This window comes from Chanodichthys erythropterus, chromosome 11 (assembly GCF_024489055.1).
Source record: "Chanodichthys erythropterus isolate Z2021 chromosome 11, ASM2448905v1, whole genome shotgun sequence".
In the NCBI taxonomy this organism is placed as follows: Eukaryota; Metazoa; Chordata; class Actinopteri; order Cypriniformes; family Xenocyprididae; genus Chanodichthys; species Chanodichthys erythropterus.
This window is the reverse complement of record NC_090231.1, coordinates 4,494,476-4,518,667: the sequence shown is the minus strand read 5'-3', so window position 1 is coordinate 4,518,667 and position 24,192 is coordinate 4,494,476. Positions and strand designations below refer to the sequence as shown.

The 24,192-nt window shown below is 36.4% G+C and overlaps 1 protein-coding gene across 3 annotated transcripts in view; it reads right to left on the bottom strand.

Moving 5' to 3' along the window:
* Positions 1–24,192, bottom strand: part of cemip (cell migration inducing hyaluronidase 1) — a 161,606-nt gene that overhangs the window by 86,552 nt on the left and 50,862 nt on the right. For all 3 annotated transcript variants that reach the window (XM_067401066.1, XM_067401068.1, XM_067401067.1), the window contains one exon: positions 1,572–1,669. In XM_067401066.1, coding sequence (XP_067257167.1) covers positions 1,572–1,626 — 55 coding nt within the window. In that variant the 5' untranslated portion in view covers positions 1,627–1,669. The remainder of the gene's footprint in view (positions 1–1,571; positions 1,670–24,192) is intronic.

The window sequence follows — 24,192 nt, the reverse complement described above, 5'->3', positions numbered from 1 at the left end:
CACCAGCCTTTTCCATATACAGAACACATGCCGCAAAACTAAACTGAGAAAAGCCATCACGCTTTGTGTCGTCAACAAAAAGCTGTTCAAATGCAGATTTTCCCGGAGGAATCCACTCGCTCAAAGGCAGATGAGAGCACTGCCGGAAATACCACAAACCCAAAAGAACGATCCTGCTCTAAATGCACATAAAATGAGTGTTCGCACAGATTTGGGCAGTTGCATGGAATCATGCGAGCATTATGACCATCCACTGTAGAATACATTCATTTGACTTTTACTGTACAAGGCGTGCTGCTTTTTTGTAATTGCAAATCATGTTTGCAACTACAAGGTCTTAAAACAACTTTGGTTTGTTAAATTGCAGTAAAGCTAAGTTGAAAGGAGCAGAAAAGCACTACATTGACATGCCTGTAAAGCTCTGGATTGTACAGTTGAGTCCTGCTGAAAACTGAGTTAAGAGTTTACTGGATTAGAATGAAACACAGTGCAAAAAGTCTCAAAGGGCTTCTGTGGGTTTGGCAAACTAAATCCAAGAGCCTTCTTCTGTAACAAGACTCTTAGTCATGCGGTCTCTCTCCGTCGGACGGATTAAGTTGAGACTGAAAGGATGTCGGTATATTTTGGACTAATCTCTGATACTGTACATCAGGCAATGCCACAGTTCAGCCTGTAAAGTGAAGTTAAGAGGAACAGAAATGACAGAAAGGGCAATTAAAAATATTAGGGGAAGGAAATTATGCAAGCAATGCTTTAATAATTATGAAATGTTACTGCTTATATTAATATTGTCAGAAAAATTAGGATTTCAAAGTATAGTTTATCCAATCAAAGTACAATGAACTTAAATATATAAAATATATAAATATTTAAATATATGATAAAGAATTCCTTTTTATTACCTTTTTGTTTTATAGTTTTTAATATTCTACTTCATTTTATTCAAAGTATAACTTATGCTTTCAAAGAACGATGAACTCTTGTATTTTAAAGATTAAAAAGGAATTCCCCATCATATTATTTTATTAATTTTTACTTAATTTTAATTAATTTTATTTTATTAAATTTTATTAAAAGTATACTTTATGCTTTCAAAGTACAACAAACTCTTGTATTTTAAAGATAAGAAAATAATTCCTTATATCATTCCTTTTATTTATTTTTATTTTATGTTATTATTTTATTTAGTTTTTTATTATTCAATTTTACTTTTAGTATTTTATTGCATTTTATTTTTATGATTTTATTTATTTTTTAGTATTTTATTTTTATTATTTAATTTAATTTTTTATTTTTTGTTGTATTGTTTTATTTTTTTGTTTTATTTATTTTTTAGTATTTTATTTATTTTTATTTTTTGTTATTATTTAATTGCATTCTTTAATATTTTACTTTTATGTTTCATTATTTAATTTAATTAATTAATTAATGTATTATTATTTTATGTTTATTATTTTGTTGTTTTTCATTATTTTATTTTATTTTTAATCATTTTTTCTATCCAAAAAGTCATACCATTAAAGCACTTTGCAAAAAACTGATAAATCAGAGCATGAAAGACAGAAACTCACCAGCTTGAGCAATGTGAAGAACAGCTACTACAATAAAAGCAACACAGATCTTCATTTTCAGTATTGTTGGTTTGGTCCAGAGTTTAAAGGCACCTCACCTACAACACAAAAAACAAAAAACAAACAATTACTGAATATAAAGTGTGTAATTTCTGTGCCATCAATCCCACCAAAGCTTCCGCCACTAGTCAGAAATACAGATGTTCAGAGAGAGTTGAATTATACACATTTTACAGGGTGAATCAACCTACACATGTCTCACTTGTAGCTGTCTATGCATATTGAGCTGTTAAAAACACACACACACACCACCTTAAACATGCTCAATTTATTCTGGTTACGAGTGACACTATGACCAGCCGAAGGGAAACATGTCATTGAGCGTGTGCGACGTTGCCATAGAAACCGGCGAGCGATTTTGTCAGTTTGCCAGAATCTGAAAGCTGTGGACCCCAGTTTTGCATTCCTTTGAAACTTGTGGGATCTGAAGGTTACGTGGTTATCTTCAAAGAGATTACAAGAGCACCAGCAATATGACTTGAACCTCCATAAAGGATCAAAGGCTCTGAGGGGCCGAGGGCTCAGGTACTGACTCACTAATAATAGTGTGCTTGTTTAAATGCAGTTATATAAAGCCTTACATAACCGATATGGACATACACGGTATCCCGTATCCTGGTTTCGGCATTGCAGACTCCAGCTATGCTTGACAGACCAATTATACGACAAGGAAAGAGACATGACAATGCTTCCTTTGACTAAACGATGTAATTTAGAGGGTAACATATTTTCCTGCACATAAAAGCAGTTTCTAAGGCTGCAAAATCAACTATTTTCATCTCTTCTGCATTCGATATTCTGCGCTGGAATTATCATGTTGTGACGTTTATTAGCACTGCCAATCTGCCCGAGGCGCGATGGCTTCGTTGTCCCCAACTAACGGTTGCATCATGACCTGTCGGACGTGTCAAGCATCTGCGCTGTGAATCTAGCATGAGAATCAACTGCTGTCTTTGTTATATGCTGAGGGATAATGGTCTGCAACTGCCAACTTCTCATCATATTGGCGTCACAATGTTTCCCATTGGGGTCTGTGCAAAGGACTGTGGGAACATTGCAAAGATTGCTTGACTGGTTGTTTATTTATGTCAGCATGTGATGTGACTAGGGCTGGATTTATGCATAGTGCATTTTTGAGCTCTTTTAACTGAAAGCATAGTGGCATTGTTTGTCTCAAGATGCACATCAGTAACGTTTCTAAAAGCTACTTAAATGCTTTAACTGAACCAAGGCCTGATCCTGGCTTGATCGAAACCCTGTCTATGAAACCAGGCCTAAGACAATTAGTTTATAAATGAATACATGTAATTTAAAATGTCACTGTCTGGCAGAAACCTTGTATATATATATATATATATATATATACAGTGGGTACAGAAAGTATTCAGACCCCCTTAAATTTTTCACTCTTTGTTATATATCAGCCATTTGCTAAAATCATTTAAGTTCATTTTTTTCCTCATTAATGTACACACAGCACCCCTTATTGACAGAAAAACACAGAATTGTTGACATTTTTGCAGATTTATTAAAAAAGAAAAACTGAAATATCACATGGTCCTAAGTATTCAGACCCTTTGCTCAGTATTTAGTAGAAGCACCCTTTTGATCTAATACAGCCATGAGTCTTTTTGGGAAAGATGCAACAAGTTTTTCACACCTGGATTTGGGGATCCTCTGCCATTCCTCCTTGCAGATCCTCTCCAGTTCTGTCAGGTTGGATGGTAAACGTTGGTGGACAGCCATTTTTAGGTCTCTCCAGAGATGCTCAATTGGGTTTAAGTCAGGGCTCTGGCTGGGCCATTCAAGAACAGTCACGGAGTTGTTGTGAAGCCACTCCTTCGTTATTTTAGCTGTGTGCTTAGGGTCATTGTCTTATTGGAAGGTAAACCTTCAGCCCAGTCTGAGGTCCTGAGCACTCTGGAGAAGGTTTTCGTCCAGGATATCCCTGTACTTGGCCGTATTCATCTTTCCCTCGATCGCAACCAGTCGTCCTGTCCCTGCAGCTGAAAAACACCCCCACAGCATGATGCTGCCACCACCATGCTTCACTGTTGGGACTGTATTGGACAGGTGATGAGCAGTGCCTGCTTTTCTCCACACATACCGCTTAGAAATAAGGCCAAAAAGTTCTATCTTGGTCTCATCAGACCAGAAAATCTTATTTCTCACCATCTTGGCAAACTCCATGCGGGCTTTCATGTGTCTTGCACTGAGGAGAGGCTTCCGTCGGGCCACTCTGCCATAAAGCCCCGACTGGTGGAGGGCTGCAGTGATGGTTGACTTTCTACAACTTTCTCCCATCTCCTGACTGCATCTCTGGAGCTCAGTCACAGTGATCTTTGGGTTCTTCTTTACCTCTCTCACCAAGGCTCTTCTCCCCCGATAGCTCAGTTTGGCCGGACGGCCAGCTCTAGGAAGGGTTCTGGTCGTCCCAAACATCTTCCATTTAAGGATTATGGAGGCCACTGTGCTCTTAGGAACCTTAAGTGCAGCAGAATTTTTTTGTAACCTTGGTCAGATCTGTGCCTTTCCACAATTCTGTCTCTGAGCTCTTCAGGCAGTTCCTTTGACCTCATGATTCTCATTTGCTCTGACATGCACTGTGAGCTGTAAGGTCTTATATAGACAGGTGTGTGGCTTTCCTAATCAAGTCCAATCAGTATAATCAAACACAGCTGGACTCAAATGAAGGTGTAGAACCATCTCAAGGATGATCAGAAGAAATGGACAGCACCTGAGTTAAATATATGAGTGTCACAGCAAAGAGTCTGAATACTTAGGACCATGTGATATTTCAGTTTTTCTTTTTTAATAAATCTGCAAAAATGTCAACAATTCTGTGTTTTTCTGTCAATATGGGGTGCTGTGTGTACATTAATGAGGAAAAAAATGAACTTAAATGACTTTAGCAAATGGCTGAATAGGGGGTCTGAATACTTTCTGTACCCACTGTGTGTGTGTATATATATATATATATATATATATATATATATTTATTTATTTATTCATTTATTTTCCCATAAATCATTTCTGTTGCTCACCCGTTTGGGTTTTACATAAATTTAACCAATGAAAGACATTTAAAAGGGCTTGTGACTAAACCTCATAAGGGGCCGTTCACACAGAACGTGTTTTTTCTATCCCAATGCACTACTTTTTCAACATTTTTCTATGTAAACGTGCTAGACAGACGTGTATGAACATGCATTCACACGGGCCGTCTGCGTCAATGCTTGACGGAGGGCATGTCTGAAGCTTGTGCTGATATAGGGATAACAGCCAATTACATTACTTTCCGGTGTTGCATGAATGCAATTGGGTAGCATCTGCGCTATAGAATTTGCATAAGGCAATCAGATTGGCTGGAGCTTGCGTTGGCACTTGAAAAGTTGAGAAATCTTCAACTTCTGCTGCGAACAACGCGAGTGAAGCGACGCAACGGAATCCACAATTCAGTTCGGCAATGCATGATGTCACCCATTCAAAGTAAATGAGAAGCGTTAACGATGACGCCCTGGTGTGAATGCTTGCTTCTTTTGCAGCGCCTCGCACATGAGCGGCACGTTTTTAAGACGCCATGTCAAGTTTAAACAACTTTTACACGTAACGCCACTCATCAATGTCAGTTTCAAAACAGTGGACCAATCAGAAGAACTTGGAGGCGGGGCAAGCGTTGCAGCTTCTTTTTTTATTTATGGGCTTTTTGTGCCTTTATTTGGAGAGGACAGTAGAGAGCAGACAGGAAAGACAAAAGACCTCAAGACGGAAATCAAACCCAGGTCGTCGTGAACGCATTTGCGCCATATGCCAGTGCACTAACCACTAGGCTATTGGCACCAACTGCAATTATTTATGTCTAAATTAGTATCTATCTATTCTGTTGTTTGCCTATTTTATTTCTATTATTCCTGTTATTGCCATTATTGCATCACATTGCCATAGAAACCGGCGAGCGATTTTGTCGGTTTGCCAGAATCTGAAGGTCTGGTATTTCTCGTCGAGTCATAGCCAATAGCTACTGTCTTATATCATGTGTGAAGCACTTTATTTGATATAACATTAGATTTTGGCCAAATCGACAGAAAAACTGAGCAGCCACATAACTACAGTGAACTTTATAACCTGTAAAAAAGTAACGCAATGCACTTACGGCCTCAGACGCTTTCTAATGATGGAAAAAAAGCATGACATTCGCTGGTCTGGTAAATCTGGCCTTGGATGTGACGGTATGTTACAGTCATTATAAAAGTGAATAAACCAGCGAGTTTGACTTGATAACCAGAAATAGGTTTCATTTACTGACCCAACGTCTTTTTTTTTCCTTCCATGCAACACAAAAGGAGAATGAACAAATGGACAACGACTTCAATTTCAGTCTATTCCTCACACAAAGCTATTGTATGACTTCATGGACTATTTTAATGATGCTTTTATGGTGCATTTTTGTCATTTTCTTGAGGATTTTGACCATCTTCCCATTGTATGGAAAAGAATAGCCTAGGCACTTTGTTCCTTTTGTGTTTGCACTGAAAAGGACAAAAAAATTAAAAAAAACAACATATGTGTTTTCAGCAACAAGAGGGTGAGTGGATGATGAAAGAATCATTTTTGGGTGCACTACTCCTTTAAGATTAGAGCTCTCTGATAGCACAACAGGAAATATCATGTGGCTCACAGCGATGCCTGGCAATAACAGGGTGAAAAATGAAAACACAAGCCTGTGGTGGATGGAGTGAAAGTTTATTTGAATCTTCAATATGATCCACAAATTCATTTATTCTGCTATCAAAAGCCGACCTGGTGCAACAGGTGCCGCATCTTCGGGTCAAACACACAGTCTTCCCTTTATGACATTCGAGAGACACTTCGCTTGAGACCTGCAAGAATGAACAAGAGGTCGTTATGCATAAAAGCCTAACAAAACAATACAACTTCAATTAATTTTAAAGAAATTAATACTTTTATTCAGCAAGGATGCATAAAATTGATCAAAAAGTGACAATAATATTATGAAAGAATCATCAAAATAATCCTGAAAAAAGCATGGTTTTCTCAAAAATACAAATATAAAGCACATCTGTTTTCATCATGGATAATAATAAATGTTTCTTGAGCAGCAAATCCTCATATTAGTATGATTTCTGAAGGATCATGTGACACTGAACACTGGAGTAATGATGCTGAAAATTCAGCTTTGATCACAGGAATAAATTACATTTTACAATATATATAGAAAACAGATATTTTAAATAGCAATAATATTACTGTTTTACAGTATTTTTGATCAAATAAATGCAGCCTCAGAGACATCTTTCACAAATCTTACTAAACCTTTGAACCGCAGTGTATGTGAATGACTTTCTTACACAGTTTAAAAACGTCTGACTTTGCATTTTAGAATTTGTAAATCCATGTCACGCTGCACAAATTGCCATTTCAAAATCACATTTAGATATGCAGCACACCGAGGGAAAATACTTTTTGCAGGTAAATAGATGTCACGGTGTAGATCGACAAAAATATCACCTCCTTCTCTTCCCCTGCAGTTAAAGTGTAAAAGTCAGCAGAAGGCGAACTGCTCCCTTACTTTCAGCACACTGACTTTGTGCCTGGCGTGATGGAATTCTGCGGAAATTGACAGGAAAAAAATCCCCTTATTGGGTTTTCTAATGCACGTATATTCCCCCGAGCCAAATATCACAAGATCTACGAGGCTGACGCATGCTGAGCTGTTCAAAGGTGACAAGCATCTTTCATCACAGCTCTGCATGCATTTTTAAGCATAAATGTGCATTATTAACATCACAATTTCCTCTCTATTTAAGCACATTTTAATCTTCTGCCATGTGTAATCAGTGGACCAGTGGTCTGAATGTTGCATGCAAACACACATATCTATCTTTAGTTTCAGCCAGCTGGCCCAAGATGTAATGCATGCAGAATGACCATCCGAAGATAATATTGCACAAATAATTAGCAGCATTGCTAAATCAAGCATCATCGTTAATGTAGCTCATACCTATAGTTAGTGATCTAAACAAACCACTTACTAAGTATTTAAATTTAGGAGGTAAGTCATGCATGATCATTTGTGCTACATACATGATACCTGGAATGATTTTGTCGAGGAGAAGTGTGTCATTACTTTTTTAAGTCAAGACACTACAGGCAAAGCCGTAGTAACTCTCAGGGTGTTTGGTAATGGATATGACAGCGAGCACATTTACATGCACATCGTTATGCCGACAACTCATAAAAATCAGCTTGTTGAAATAACCTGTTGTCCGGGTTTATGTGCAAACCAATAACCTGACAACGCAAATAAACATTCATATCTATACAGGTGGAGCTAGGGAAGGTGGAGGGTTTCTGAAAGAGCACTGCAACTGCTATAGCAAATGTTGAGTAGCAAGCTCATTGGCTACTGATACAACAGGTACCAATCAGCTGTGCCCAATAGAGCATGATGTGATTTCAAGCAGATTGAGTTAAAGAGCAATGCGCCATCTAGAGTTTCATGACAGAACTTTGTATTTTTCTCAGGAACTGGTCAATTTTGAGATTTTGGATTATTCTGCTTCCATAACTTTCCTTTTTCATACTAGTAGAAAGAAAATATCCAAAATACATATTTAAGTGTTTATTTTATTATATTTTATCTACTTGTGTCTTTTTTTTCCTCATTCACTGAGCCAGAAATCATTCTGAAGGTTTTTAAGATGGGTTTGATCATTAATCATTCACCTGATTTATATAACTTTTATCCCTAAAAGTTATATTCTCTCCAATATCTCATCTGTATGTCAACAAAATGAAACAAGAGTTTTGAACCTGGCTTTATTCGGTACTCAGATTTCTGTATGCAACAGGATTCTGTATTTCAATGTATGCAAACGAGTGCATATTTAATTAGAAAGTGCTTCATTTGCATATTTCAACATAACATTTCAGAACAGAATTGTCTTAATGCACTGTGAGTAATCCACTGGAGAAAATATGTTGATATCTATTATTTAAAATATCTATTAGTTATTTTTACACTGTTCACCTGTAGCATTTTTACTTATCATTTGGATAAAAGCATCTGCTGAATGCATAAATACAAATGTAAATTATTTATGTGGTGGACAAAAAAGCAAGTGAAAAACAACGAATAGGAGGAACCCACGCTCTATCTAGAGAGCACATATTATAGTAGACTTGGAAGTGTGCTCAACTAGCAACCAAAAACCTTAGAAATGACCCACAACACTGTGTTTTGCACTATAAGACTCACCTCACATTTTATACAAATTGAGTTGCTTTACACGTTGCTGTGTTGCAGACTGCTCTGCCACTTCTTTACAAATCTCCAACATTGAGAAAGTCTATTCCAAAACATTACATCACCCTTGTGAAGACAAGCTTTGCTTCGATCCAGACCTCGCCTGTCAGCTTTACCTCCCAATGCTATCTGCGTTTGAGTCAAATATCTCTTCCTGGGCTGTCTATCTTCTTACAGAGCCTGTTGCCCTCCTTGGCCCTCACAGATAACACACTTCCACCCCTGTCCTTCATGTTGACCCTGTCCTATCAGCACAGAGCAAAAGTGCACAAGCAGAACTCACACACAACAAAGTCTCAGCTGCTCACTTGAGCGGGCAAGACCAGCAAAAGCCCTTTTCCTGACATGAGCATTCTATCACAGCAACAGTCATGATATAGCTGGAATGCTGCTGGAAGAAAACCGATTGGTATTAGGGCTGTCGATCAATTAAAAATTGTTGAATTAATTGCATGATATGAAGATTAATTGATCAAATTATAAGTGATTAGTTGCATATATATCAATGTGACAATAAGACAAAAAGAAAATATATTGCAGGTGTGTAGAAATGGCTTTCGTTATATACCATTGAACAGTGAAGTCTGAAGTCTACTAGCTATGAAGATGATATGCATTAATATATTACTGTTCAAAAGTTTTTTAAAGAAATTAATACTTTTGTTTAGTAACGATGCATTAAATTGATCAAAAGTGACAGTAAAGCTATTTATAATGTTATAAAAGATTTATATAAAAAAAAATCTGTTCTTTTGAACTTTCAAAGAATCCTAAAAAAAAAAAAAAAATGTATTACGTTTTCCACAAAAATATAAAGCAGCACAACTGTTTTCAACACTGATAATAATAAGAAATATTTCTTGAGCAGCATATTAGAATGATTTCTGAGTAATGATGCTGAAAATTCAGCTTTGATCACAGGAATAAATTACATTTTAAAATATTTTTAAAAAGAAGACAGCTATTTTAAATTGCAATAATATTTCACAATATTACCTTTTTACTGTATATTTGATTAAATGCAGAATCAGTGAGCAGAAGAGACTTCTTTCAAAAACATATAAATACCTCAACAACGTCAAACTTTGCACACACACACAAGGGTCAGTAAATGATGACAATTTAAATTGGGGGTGAACAAGCTTGAACTATGTTCACGTAGGCCCGTAAGAGCTCTGCATGTAAACCTCATTCCCCTGATCTCAAGAGGCGTTCCAGCGACTAACTCTAGCGACTGCGGTCTTTAGCCTCCTTGTTACACTCTAAAAAATGCTGGGTTAAAAACAACCCAATTTGGGTTGAAAATGGACAAACCCAGCGATTGGGCTATTTTATCCCAGCAGTTTGGTTAAATGTTTGCCCAATGTGCTGGGTAGTTTTATTTAACCATAACAATTTTTAAGTATTGTTTAAAAATTACTATATGGCTGGCTTAAAATGAACCCAAAATAGGTGGGAAATCAAAAGGAGAACATGTTTATCTGCTTACCCCCAGGGCATCCAAGATGTAGGTGACTTTTTTTCTTCAGTAGAACACAAATTATGATTTTAAACTGCAACCGTTGCCATCTGTCAGTCAAATAATGGGAGTGAATGGGAACTCAATCAATAAGAGTCGAAAAAACTTGCACAGACAAATCCAAATTAAACCCTGCGGCTCGTGACGACAACTTGATATCTTAAGACACGAAACGATCGGTTTGTGCGAGAAACCGAACAGTATTTATATCATTTTTTACCTCTAATATGCCACTATGTCCAACTGTGTTCAGCACTCGGTTAGTGAGGTCTGATCGCGTGTGTTCTACTGAAGAAAAAAAGTCACCTACATCTTGGATGTGCTGGCGGTAAGCAGATAAACATCAAATTTTCATTTTTGGGTGAACTATCCCTTTAACAAATGTTTATTGTCTAATTATTATTCATTAAACTTATTAATAAATGTTCATTTATTAAACATACTAAACATAATAAATTTCCAAAATACTGGGTTCATTTTAAGCAAGCAATACAGTAATTTTTAAACAATAGTTGGGTTAAATAAAACTACCCAGCCGGTTGGGTCAAACATTTAACCCAACAACTGGGTTAAAACAACCCAATCGCTGGGTTTGTACATTTTCAACCCAACTTGGGTTGTTTTTAACCCAGCATTTTTTAGAGTTTAGAGAGCCCAACTCCCATGCCAGCGTACCCGGGTTTGAGTCCCGCTTAGTGCAGTTCGAACAGGAGGGGTTACATTCACATTACTCTATTTTTCTAAATCACTCTTGAATGTAAATAACATAATCTTCTCAAATACATCTACCATTGTGTACATGATATATGAACTAGCTGTCACATGTCTACAGCAGCACAATATACTGTATATACGGTCGTGCCGCCCGGCACAAACGTGAGTCCTGCTGATCGAGGAATGCACACAAGAGGATGGGAAGGTTTTTCCTTTCCCTTTCATTACCCTGAAATATGTTTCAAACATACTGGCTGACTTTTACGGGAGCAAACAGGATTGACCCAGAGCAGCAGTTAAAGGAAACTTTACGAGCTCAGCCGGTCTCTGTGCTCCACTCACTCTCCAAGAAAACACTCTGGATGAACTTTAGCAGGGACATCTGATAGGAAAACCCCTCATTTATTTAATTGCAACATTCGGTTTTATAATCTGAAGCTTTTTTTGAGCACAGTTGCTGTAATGATGTAAGAAACATGCCCACTGGAAACCTGAACCACAAGCTTTTAATATATAAACGCAATTACCGTAGCCTATAAAAGTCTTGGGACTACTGACTACTGTGGAGCAGATTAAAAGCCATTTCTATCATCAGTCTGGTGGGTCAAACAGAGGCTCTCAGGCACATAAAAATGAGTCTCTTCTGGAAGGTTCCAAGCCAGAGAAAGTTGCTGACGTGACACCTTCAAGGAATAATTCACACAAAAGTGACAATTCTCTCATGATTTACCTGCACTCGTGTCGCTCCAGAGCCGTTTGATTTTCTCTGAGAGTTTAACAGAATGTTGAAGTAGCTTTTTACACACAATGACAGTAACTAGGGGCTGTCAAGCTCTAAAATGTGAAAGACACATCATAAAAGTCGACCGTATGAACTAGAAACAGACAGAAATGGACTAACATATATCAACGAGACGTGAATTTAAATATAATTCACATTTGCATACATTCAATATGCCACATGAAGATGTGCGTTTTTGACATAGATGCCACCTGACTGATGGACACATCCCCATAGGCTGAAGCTATGCAGTCGGTACCGAATACAGAAATGATTAGTTCTCCTGAGACTTCATCCATCACGAGTTATGGAAAAGAACCATCATGACAAAAATTCACAAATTTATGAATTGTGAAACATTTGAGACCAGAAATGCATCACATAACTAAGAGTTAAACTGTATACACGCTTGTTTGTAAGGATGTTTGGGATTATTAACTAATTTCTGTATCCAATACGGCTGCCACGTCACGCCAATATGGCTCCCAACGACTCGGGAGGTGAACGAATAATTTCTGTTTCTGGTACAGATAGCATAGCCTCTTCCATGGGGCTGTCACGGGATGAACGAACAACTCGAACCCGAAGACTTGAGAGGTGAACGAATCATTTCTGTTTCAGGTACAGAACATATAGAATGTCGCGCTTGCGCGATCAACACAAAATGAACAAATCACTCTCGTTGTTCCCGAGTCATATTAAAGATTTGTTCAAAATGAACGAATCATTCATGATTGACCCATCAAGCAATGCAAAAGTCATGAGTTTGATTACCAGCTAATGCATAAACTAGGAATCAGACATAAAAAATGTTTACTTTGAAAGCAGTGTGTAAGTCGCTTTGAATAAAAGCATCTGCCAAATGCAGAAATGTTGCTATTCAAAAAGTTTTTATACATTATTTTTGCAAACCAATTGTAACTGTCATTGCTAACTATTATTATGCAAACTAAACAATGATAAATAAATTATAAATAATTACTTAAAACAACGGCATCTAGCTTTCAAGTATTTTTCAATAATTAAATCATTGCTTCAAAAAACAAAAATGAAGAACAAAAAAAAAAAAAAAAGACAAACAAAAGAACAAAGAGAGCTCTTGATGTTTTCAGTATGTAACAGTAGAAGCTGATTAAAGCTTTTAAAGTTATTCCCGCAAGAGCACTGAGCAATTTTCTCATTTTCTTGTTAACTGTTTGATTATTTTTAATAACATCACAGAGAGCATCATGTCTATTATGGATCATTTACACCTGATGCTCAGATCAATTATGACATATCAGATGTTTCAGCCCATCTGATTACATTCACTTAATACATAAATGGCTCTTAACATTACTGTATTTCATGTCATTTAAACTTGGTTTGAAAGACCCATGCAAGAAAATCCTTCATTTTTCTCAGAGAAGACGGGCTTGCGTTTGCTCGTAAGCGAGCTGGGCTAAAGGTGCGACGGCCTCTAGGGTGATGAGCAGCGATGATTAATTCAATGAGAGCAGTGTGTGTGTGTGTGCTAATGGGAAGAGAACGGAAGATGGTGAAGGTTATAGCCGTTCTCCCGAGGCCAGGGGGAATCTGAGCCTTCAGAAAGAGCTGGTGTTGAAACAGCTATTTTTACAGCCTGCTCTCTCCAGGACTCTGTAATCCAGCTGAGACTGGGGCGCGCCTCTGTGCTGACGGAAGCAGTCGGTGACAAGTACAAGAGAGTCTTTACTGCCAACACAGCACTGCACCTCTGACCTGAGACACCTCTGCAACCTGAGCAGGTCACTGATGGACTGAGCTCCTCACTTTGGAAAAGCAGCGTGAGGTGGAGGTCATCCTCAAAGGCTTATTGAAGCAGGTACTGATGAGGTTTGGGCCAAGATCAACCGGTGGGGCTGATGTACTCCTAGTAGACAGTGAAGCTGCTTAGAGCTTGTAGACCACCTTGGACCAGCAACAAACCAGATACCATAGTTAGCAATTCCAATTTGACTAATTTAAAGGTGAAGTGCCATTTCTGCAACCTGTTTGAAAACAGTCATTATTTTTGCATTTCTTTTTGCCACTGCGGTCACAGAAGTCACACTGATATTATCTACTTTTGCAGTGACTGGAAACGTTAAACAATGTGGACAGCTGACAGACCCGCACTGCATCTTGACAATTTAAATATTCATGCACAAGAAGATGCAAAAGGGAGCTCATTTTGTTACTAATCTAGAAAGCCGTGTCTCAGACAGCGTGTGAATACTAAACTGAGCTCTTTCACATCTTCTTGCACTTGATTGGACAAATTCACACAAAATGATGTCAAAAAATAGCCAGTATGCTAAACGTAGTTGGTTAGGTCTTAAGTGAATGTAAATGCATGTGTAAAATATCAGTTCATTAGATCTGTGCATTCTCTCTTAAAGTGACAGCAGCCTAATATTCCTGCTGCTGTCCGTGTTAATCAGACAACAAAAATCACTTACTGCTCTTGACTGAATTACTTTTGTAACTTTAATAATGATTAATTAATAAGGATGTTTAATTTATACAGTGAAGAATATGCAGTGTACATTTGCTTACTTTATGAACTTTCTGTACCTGAAAAAACTACTGTCAGATCTACCGGAAAAACATGAAAAGCACTGTTTATTTCAATTGTATCTTTGTTATATTGTATTTATTTGTGTTTTTGCTTGTAATTTGATTATTTGTTCTTATTTTATAACTGACTGTTTACTTCTATTTAATAATGCTTTAAATTTAGATTAGTTAGGCTAATAGTTTTAGCTGTGGTTATTTGGAATATAGACTTGTGAACTACTTTTATGAACTACCAAATTATGAGACTAATCCCACTTAATTATTTTGAATAGACTGATAGTCCTACATTATATCTTTAACTAAAACTAAAAATATTAAAATGTGTTTCCATTAATTGACATAAATCTGAAATAAAATAAAAAAAATGAATATTGCATGAAAAAATTAAAAACAAAAAAAAAAAAACTATAAAATTAGAAATGTTGTATTGTATTGGCAACTAATTGAAATGACTGAAGCACTAAACATTACCAAAATTAAAGCTGAAATAAAAATAAGTGAAAGCTAAATAGAAAAAAATAATGGTATATAAGCAACACTGAAGAAATTTTGAAAAACCTAAAGTTCTTACTGTTAATGAAAAAAAGGGTAAAATGCACATGGACTCAAACAAATTGGTGAATCTTGCTGAATTAGTGATTTGGTGAATCTTAACTACTCTGAACAAACCAATGTGATAGAGTGAACCAGACTTTGCTACACATGAAAGAAAATGAACTTTATATGCAGAAAATTAACATTTTCAGACACAGTGGCTGGTGTATATCTCAAATCACCTTACAGTGCATGCATGAGCTGTACAGTGCTACTGAACATATGAACGATGTTCAGACATGAACCTCACCAGCTTAAATCAAATCTCACTTCAACAAAAATGCATATTTTTTGCCTGCAGCAGAGGCTGGCAAATAAGACAAAAATTACCAGCCACTGGCCAAAAAACACCATTTAGCTGCTGGCAGGTGCTAATTTTTCCATCTTGATTATATGACAACACGACTTGATTATTGCCTTGGTGAAGCTGTAAAGCTGTGTGCACAATACTGCAATACTCTACTGAAAAATACAAGGTTAGAAGCATCACTTTTAGTTAGTTACTCCTCAACACTGAAGTCTGTACTGGTGAAGAAGTAAAGAACTTTGCTTAACAGATTCCCACTTGCACACCTGCAGGATCATTGATTTAACCAGCATGATGCAGCTGGTTTTGAAGCCAATTGAGCAATTGTGCACGCTGTGCATAGACGCCGATTTATGTTTGCGCCGGTGGGTGCTCACACTCCATTTTTTCTCCATGGGATGGTGCGCTTGATGAATTCATTACACAAAAGTTATTTGTGTCTTGTGAAGAGAAACACTCGAACCTCAAATACATTACCAACCAAACAAAAACACATCAATAAAACACAGCTGCCATACAGTAGAAAAGCAAACTATAAAAAACATAAAAAGGCTGTTGTCTTCCCTTCTGCTAAACAGGAATGGAAAACTTCAACACCCATAATGCACTGGGCATGCCATCCAAGGACACTCCCACCAGTCTGTCAGAGTCAAATACCGCATTGCTTTAGTAGGAAATACTTCTGAGCAAACATTTAGTCAGAATGGTGTCGACTAGGGCTGCACGATTAATCGCATGCTATTCTCACGCGCATTTCGTCAGTAAAGCCGGTTCCCTGATTACCGCTAAATCGCCATCACCTGCTTTCAAATGAAGCAGCATTTAATAGACAGAGCCGTAGATCACTGAAAAGCCACGCAATATCGCGTTCATATCGCAGATGAATCGCCTGCGATAATGAACGTGATATTGCGTGGCTTGTCTGTGAACTACGGCTCTGTCTATTAAAAGGCGCTCCGTTTAAAAACAGGTGATGGCGATTTAGTGGTAATCAGGGAACCGGCTTTACTGACGAAATGCGCGTGAGAATAGCATGCGATTAATCGTGCAGCCCTAGTGTCGACTTCAAAAGAGAAAACATTTAGCGGGAGTGAGTTATTTAAAGTTTCCAGTGAAGGATCCTGCGTGTTTCAGGCACCAGTTAAAGGCTGTAGAAAATGTGTTTGTAGCCATCATTTCAAACTGCATGACAGCGAACATAGGGCAGGTGTTTTTTTCTAGTTTCAGCCCGACACAGTTATCATCTTTACATCCAGCGTCACGTTGTTTAAATAGTGAATGCAAAAAGTTTTCACAAAAGCCCTGGAGCTATCGAAAGTCTGCCGGACGACATATTTTGCTTCATCATGCGGATGTTTGTTGACTAATAAACATGAATTTCTCAGTCTGGGAAACATGGAGAATGAGTAAACATTGTTCATTTACATAGACTACCAACACTGTAACAATAAGTTGTTGAAAGATTTTGAGTTGAAAATTGGCAAAGTTACACTTTAATTAAAATGTTGTGTTTTTGTGTTTCTGACGCATGACACAGTGCACCACTTCTATGCAAATGTTACGTATCCTGCATGGGTTAAATCACTCACTCATGTGAAAAGGCAGCAGAATGTTTCAAATTCGTCCTCTGATGGGCTCAGCTGGTACAGGCCTGAATCTGAGGTCATGATGGGAGATAAGACAGTTCAGAAAGCCAACACTGATACGGTCGACTGGTGAGCAGAAAGCCATCAGCGCTGCAGTAACCCTGTGTTTTTAATTCCTCATGTCATCTCATCTGCTAACCCAGAGCTCAGCAGGACACCTGCCAGGAAATTCATTGCTTTCCTTTTTCGTACTTTTTCCAAACCCAACAGGTGGCGAACTGCATATTAGCCCTTTTTTCTGGATAAAAGAGACATTTTGCTGTGAATTTGCCTTTTCATGCTCATTCTCAGTTCACTCAAATGAACGACAGTGGAACACAATGAGTGCCAGGCCATAACTATCATTATAACTGAGAAGAATCTTTGCAAGTTTGCAATTGTCCCATTATTTTGTAAAGCATGCCTTATGTTTCTTGAGCATCAAATCATCATATTAGAATGATTTCTGAAGGATCATGTGACACTGAAGACTGGAGTAATGATGCTGAAAATTCAGCTTTGATCACAGGAATAAATTACAGTTTAAATATATATTCAAATAGAAAACAGCTGTTTTAAACTGTAATAATATTTTACAAAATTACTGTTTTACTATATGATCAAATAAATGCAACCTTGGTGAGCATAAGACACTTCCAAAAACATTAAAAATCTTACATCCCTAAACATTTGTATATTATGTACATTAGTGAAAGATGTAATATTCAGACTTTCAGGACGTTATGATCTTTTGAAATTAAAGTGTGGGGTTTCTATATATATATATATATATATATATATATATATATATATATATATATATATATATATATATATATATATATATATATATATATATATATATATATATATATACACAACAGTTCTTTATGGTTCTCAAATCTGATTGGTTAACCATTTGGGGTCTGAGGATTTCTGGGACCCTGGAGAAGTTTTGACATGCCCTGACATTTGTGCTTTTTTCAGTTGTTCATAAAAATATTAATGGAAAAAGTGTCATTACACTGTATTCAGCACAAACTAGGCTACCATAATATGTGAGGAACATGTATGTACATGTTTGTGTTTTTGAAGGAATAACATTTATGCGTGGTTACTGAAAAAACAAAAAACTTAAGTCACTGAAATAAGGCCAAAAAATATATATTAGATCTGTGTTCACAATACTTCTGGGTATTGGAGTTTTTGCTTCAAAATGATGTAAACATCATCCTGCCTACTCATTCATATAAAACAATAGAGAAATTAAAATTTTCTAAGACAATTTTTTGTCAAGAAACACATTATGTGTGGAGGCGTGAATCATCATGAATAATGCTGTAATTCACACCTGAGAAGACAAAAGAGCTGCATACTAATGACCTGCATATTAATGAGCTCTTTCAGTCAGGTAGGCTGTGAAAAAACCCTCTGTGAACATGCTGATAAGAGGATTAATGTCCACTCTTGACAAAAAACAAAACAAAATATGATTCTTGTGATCTCATGCATGCACGTATTATTGCAGAAAATTTTGTATAGGCATATGTTAAATTACAGTACCAGTCAAAAGATTGGATGTATTTTTTTAAAAGAAGTCTCAAGTCTCTAACCAAAAAATGGTTTTCTATGTTAATATACTTTAAAATATAATGTATTTCTGTGATGCAAAGCATCTGAACATTCCTACCTCTATGGCATTTAATGTAGGCTAATATACATATTATATTATATATATATATATATATATATATATATATATATATATATATATATATATATATATATATATATATATATATATATATATATATATTATATATAGCCTAAATATTAATGTGCAGTTGACAAACTATACATCATTAAAAAGATCTAAAACTCAAGCTTCACATTTTGACTCTTAAAATCTTATATTTACCGTAATTTCTTAATATGCTTAAAAGCATGCACATTTGGAGAAATATTGATGAATTCTCACATGTTTATGTCAATTTTCTATACAGAGGAGTAATATTCAATATTTATTGTCATCACTGTCTTTCCAGCCATGCGCTATTCTACCAGTATCACCACGGGAACCGTTTCATCATTTGTATCACTCTGCTGTCAGCATTCTCACAGTGAGTGTCATGGCAGACGAGCCAACCCACCATATTTTTATAAATACTACTGTTATTTTGTAACAGAATGAAGTTGTAATAGTTTTTAGGCAATAATTTAGTTGTTTAGATCTCAGATATGCGCACCTATCTGAAAATTAGTTTAGATGCTTTCAGAGATGTGAGCTCCAGGCCGTCAGCGAGCGTTCAGAGCTCATGTACCCACAGAGAAAAGCTTCATCTCAGCCAGTCCTTTAGGAATTTGCTGCTGGCTCTTATGTAGAAAGTGTTTAAACATGAGGTATAATTCGTTTTGGGTATATCAAATGGGCAATCTTTGGTCTTATTAATCTAGTACTTGTTCCAGAGCTAATAGATTTGACTTAAGGGCTATATTAAGATTCATAACTTTATATTTACATTGAAATTAAATCCTGTACTAACTAGAGTGCTGCTTTTATACATTTGACTGAACTGTTTGCTTGTGTTTATTTCCTAGTTTACTTCTTATACTGTTATAATGGCTATTGTTGTTAATTTAAATATTATTGTTCAATAAATAATACTTTTTATAAATAACATGCCATATTTTTTGGTATTGAGAAAGAGTCCATTAGTGATTTCGACTTCAGTGAAAGTTACGTTAATATGCCATTAGATAGCAGCAAAGACTGTCTTTATGAGTGAGTCAGTCAGTCGCAAAGACTTTTATATTGAAATGGACTGAAACAAGAAAACAAGGACATTGTTTTTACTTTTAACAACATCTTATGAGAAGCAACTGACAAATGCATTGACTAGCGCTGTCATGGGAAATCCTCTTAAATGTTAAAAGGACAAAGACAAAGATATCACTTTCCTCAGTGGATATTCAAACTGATTTTGTGATTATGAATATAAGATTGACCTGAAGAATATCACATGCAGGTAATACACTCACTCAACCGATCTCTCTCTCATAATACTCTCATGTTACTGTGAGTTTCAATGAAGCGACTCAACATTCCTTCATTACTAGTTCTAAAGTGACGTTTAACAACTGTTAAACTGTCAACTTGAGATTTGAATCTGTGGCAGAAGGAAGTAGTTCCTCACAAAAGAGGGTTTTTAAAGACAATCCGTTGTTGTTGTTATATTATTTATTTACACACTTGTGTCATTGAACTGTTGTATAAACACAGTATCACATGGCAGAGTGCCATAGGTAATCACAGCCATGCTGATATAGAGCGGTATTGCACAGCTACTTGTGTGATATTGCTTATATATAAGCAGTAATTAGGAGTTTGAGGCAAAAGTCATAATAGTTAATTAATAATGAGAATTGGACCCTAAACTAAAGTAAGTATATGTTATACAATTACAGCATATATTAGAACAAACTCCACACTTTCATTTAAAAGATAATGTCCTAATGTTACATCATCATTATATCTGGCAAAATTACACATAAGCTTGGCTGAAGAGAGTGTTGTCGATTTCCTTTGCTTTCTCTACATCCTGAAAACTGTTCCCACGCCCCTGATGCTACAAAAAGCACGTTTTGATAAATAAGTCATTTCGATGTTTGTGGCAGATGTATCATAATGAGGGATAACTATCTCAGTGCACTGAGCCGGTGCATCCCCGCATCACACCTGCACGGCCCTGAACACCTGGATCCCATCGGATGCTCATGAACACATGACTGCACAGAGCTTTGACACTGTTTGGGGTGATGTACTGGGTATACTGACAATATGTCATAATTAAAGCCCACATGGTCACTCCAGAGTCAATGCATTCCAAAACAAAAATGTACAAACAAAAAGAGTATTTTGGGATCATAAATGTCACATTAGTTTTCGTGATAGCACACTCAACTCAAGGAATGTTTTATACAAATGTAGATGTGCAGCCAATACATACAAAGGAAAAAAAAAAAAATCACAAAAAAAATACAAATTTCATCTGGGACTGAACAGAATAAGCAGAAGCTGGTGGAAACATTTCTTCCCAAATCTCAAAGGTCAAGCATTTTTGAAGGGTCACGACTGTATGGGGAAGGAAGGAAGGGAGGGAGGAAACGCCCACTGCAAAATCCACAACCCAAGGAACGTTTGAAAGATCCGTCATCAAAACACACACTTACACACAACACAAGCTCACGGATACGACCTGAGGAGAGACAAACTACAGGAGATCCAGCTGCTGAAGTTCCTGTCATGATCATTAAATGCACATACACACCCATATGTGGGAACTCCTTGATAAGTCATGACATGTTTTTACATTACTTTAAATCATCAAAATAATTTAAGCTACTTTTTTATATAAGTTACGTGAAATTCAACTAGATTTTTCAAGTCAGTTTAATTTAAGGCAGCAACTGAACATAAGTTTTTAAGTTGAAACATTTTTAGTGTAAAAATCCAATTAAATTGATCATTTTTGTTAAAATCGGCATGAAACGAAAGCTGCGATTAGTCTTTTCTTCCATATTGTGATGTCTGAATGAAATGACTTTTCTAACAAGAACAAATGTAGGGCGGGGCTTGATTTTGTCCATGGGGAATTGATTGGATGGTTGGATGGTAGTGGTTTGCTATTGGTTGATCTCATGTGATTGACAGGTTGCCCCACCCTGCTGCTAGTAAACACATCATCAGATAAGAGGGAAGCTATTTTGATTAAAGATTGCAAGGGCTTATGAATAATAATAATAATTTAAAAAAAAAGATATCAACATTGCAATACTCCATTAAAAATTAGAACTGTCAATTTCGAAGTTTTTTGAAAAATTGCACCAAAAATGTAACAGATTGTTTTAAGGGAAAAAAAAAAAAAAAAAAAAATCTAATGAATTTTTTATTTATTTATTTATTTTTCCTTAAAACCATCTAAGGAGACAAAAATTGTCTCCATACAAGCAGTAAATGATCAAAAACAAAGAAAAAATCATTCTCTCTCTTTCAAACACAGTCATGTATTGTGGCGTGTTCGCATGAGAGAGGGTGTATAAACTCTAATGTGTGAAATAGAGGCTCATACCTGTCAAATTCAATTGAAGGCAGATTCTTTTATACCTGCCACCACTGACAATGCACCAAAAGCCTCTTTTCCGTTTGTAGAAAAGACAAAGTGTAAAGCTATAATTTTATCAGCAGTGAGAGGGAACACAGTCTTTTTTGTCTTTTTTTTAATCTCCCTCAGTGATGAAACCATTCTGAAAAAAAAAAAAAACACCCCATATGCAATATAATGACTGAGAAATACAGAAAAAAAGGGCCCTGAAGCTTAAAGCTTAAAGTTTAATATTTTTATGTCTGAGGGAATAAACAACAGTAAATAAAGAGATGATGAAATCCAAAAGCACAAATTACAATTTACAAAAAACCCTGCACCCATCTAAATGCTTTAGAAAGTTTTGGCCTTTGGAAATTAAAGGTCAATTCAAAATATCAATAAATACTATATATATATAAATAATAACTAATAACTAAGTGTTACTGAAGATTCCAGAATTAACTGAAAGGAATCTAAACTCAAAGGCTGTGGATGTCAGGCTCTAATTGATGTATATGGAGATTCAGATCAGCCTAAGAGGTTGTGATTAATCTGTTTTGACATGTCACCAATCTCTCAAACCTCTCAAAATGTCACGGTTGTGGTTTAAAACAACTCGTTTTAACCTGGCTTTTTCCCAATTCAATCAAAGAACATAAAAGTACACTAATTATGTTTTTGTCTAATTAGGTGAACTGCTTTCAGTGGATGAGTTGTTAAGTCAGGATGTCAGTGGTGGTTTGTCAAGAAAAGGGCAAGTGTTGTGAACCACTATCACTCAAGTCAACAAGATATGATACAATTATTAAAAAATTAAAATTAAACCCCAGAGGGCAACTAGCAACAGCGCTACACAAAGCTTCAGTGACAAGGAAAAAGACTACCCAAACACCAAATATAAATCTGTAATCACACTTGCAAATGAGCTGGTAAAATGCATCTCTGGACTGACAGAGTATTTCCCAGTGGGAAATGTCTAAAGTGCAGATAAATGAAAAAGTGCATAGAAATCAGTGCATCGAATCTGCTTTTCAGAGCGCCAAAGTCATGTGATTTCAGCCGTTGGCGGTTTGACATGCGATCTGAAATCTGATTCATTTGTGCTCCGAAGCTTCCTGAAGCAGTGTTTTGAAATCGGCCATCACTAAATAAGTCATTATTTTGGGGTTTTTTTGGCGCACCAAAAATATTCTCGTAAGATTTTTATTCTAAGTAATAAATGGGTGAACTAACCCTTTAATGAGAGATGAGTGCAACACACACTTCGCAAGCAGTGGGACTTTTATTATGCCACAGTCGCTGCTTCCGCTTCTTCCGGTCAAGTGTATGTGGGGTAACGCAGTGCTGTTTATCATATTAGATACAGTTGTGTGTTGAAAATGATGTTCTAACATTACTCTGTGCTTTCGCTTGGCGGCTACAGTAAGCTAGATCAATATTAGGCAGGGTAAAACATGGTACTTGCGGAAAATCAAGGGTAAATCATGGGTAAATCATGGGTATGATGACATCAATATGACATTTATACATATTACATGCTTTATACCTGTAAGTATGGTGGTGGCTAATAAAGTTTAAGTACTTGAAGTTACCACAGTTATAATTGACAAATGATAAGTTACAGTGTTTTGTGTAAATTATGTTGTTGCACTGCCATTCTTACAGGCCAAACTCGGTCCTAGAGGGCCGATATCTTGCAGAGTTTAGCTCCAACTTGCCAACACACCTAACTGGACGTATCTATAGCCTAAGACCTTGATTAGCAGATTTAAGTTTATTTAATTGGGATTGAAGCTGATCCCTGCAGGACAGTGGCCCTCCAGGAGCAGGAATGCACACACCTTTTATAGGCTATTAAGGTTGGGATTCAAAAATCGATCCCAAATCTGGAATCGGATAGGTCAAAAATTGTATACTTGTTATAATATTAAAATGTTGACTTCTCTTACTGATTACTTTGTGTGGACGTTAAT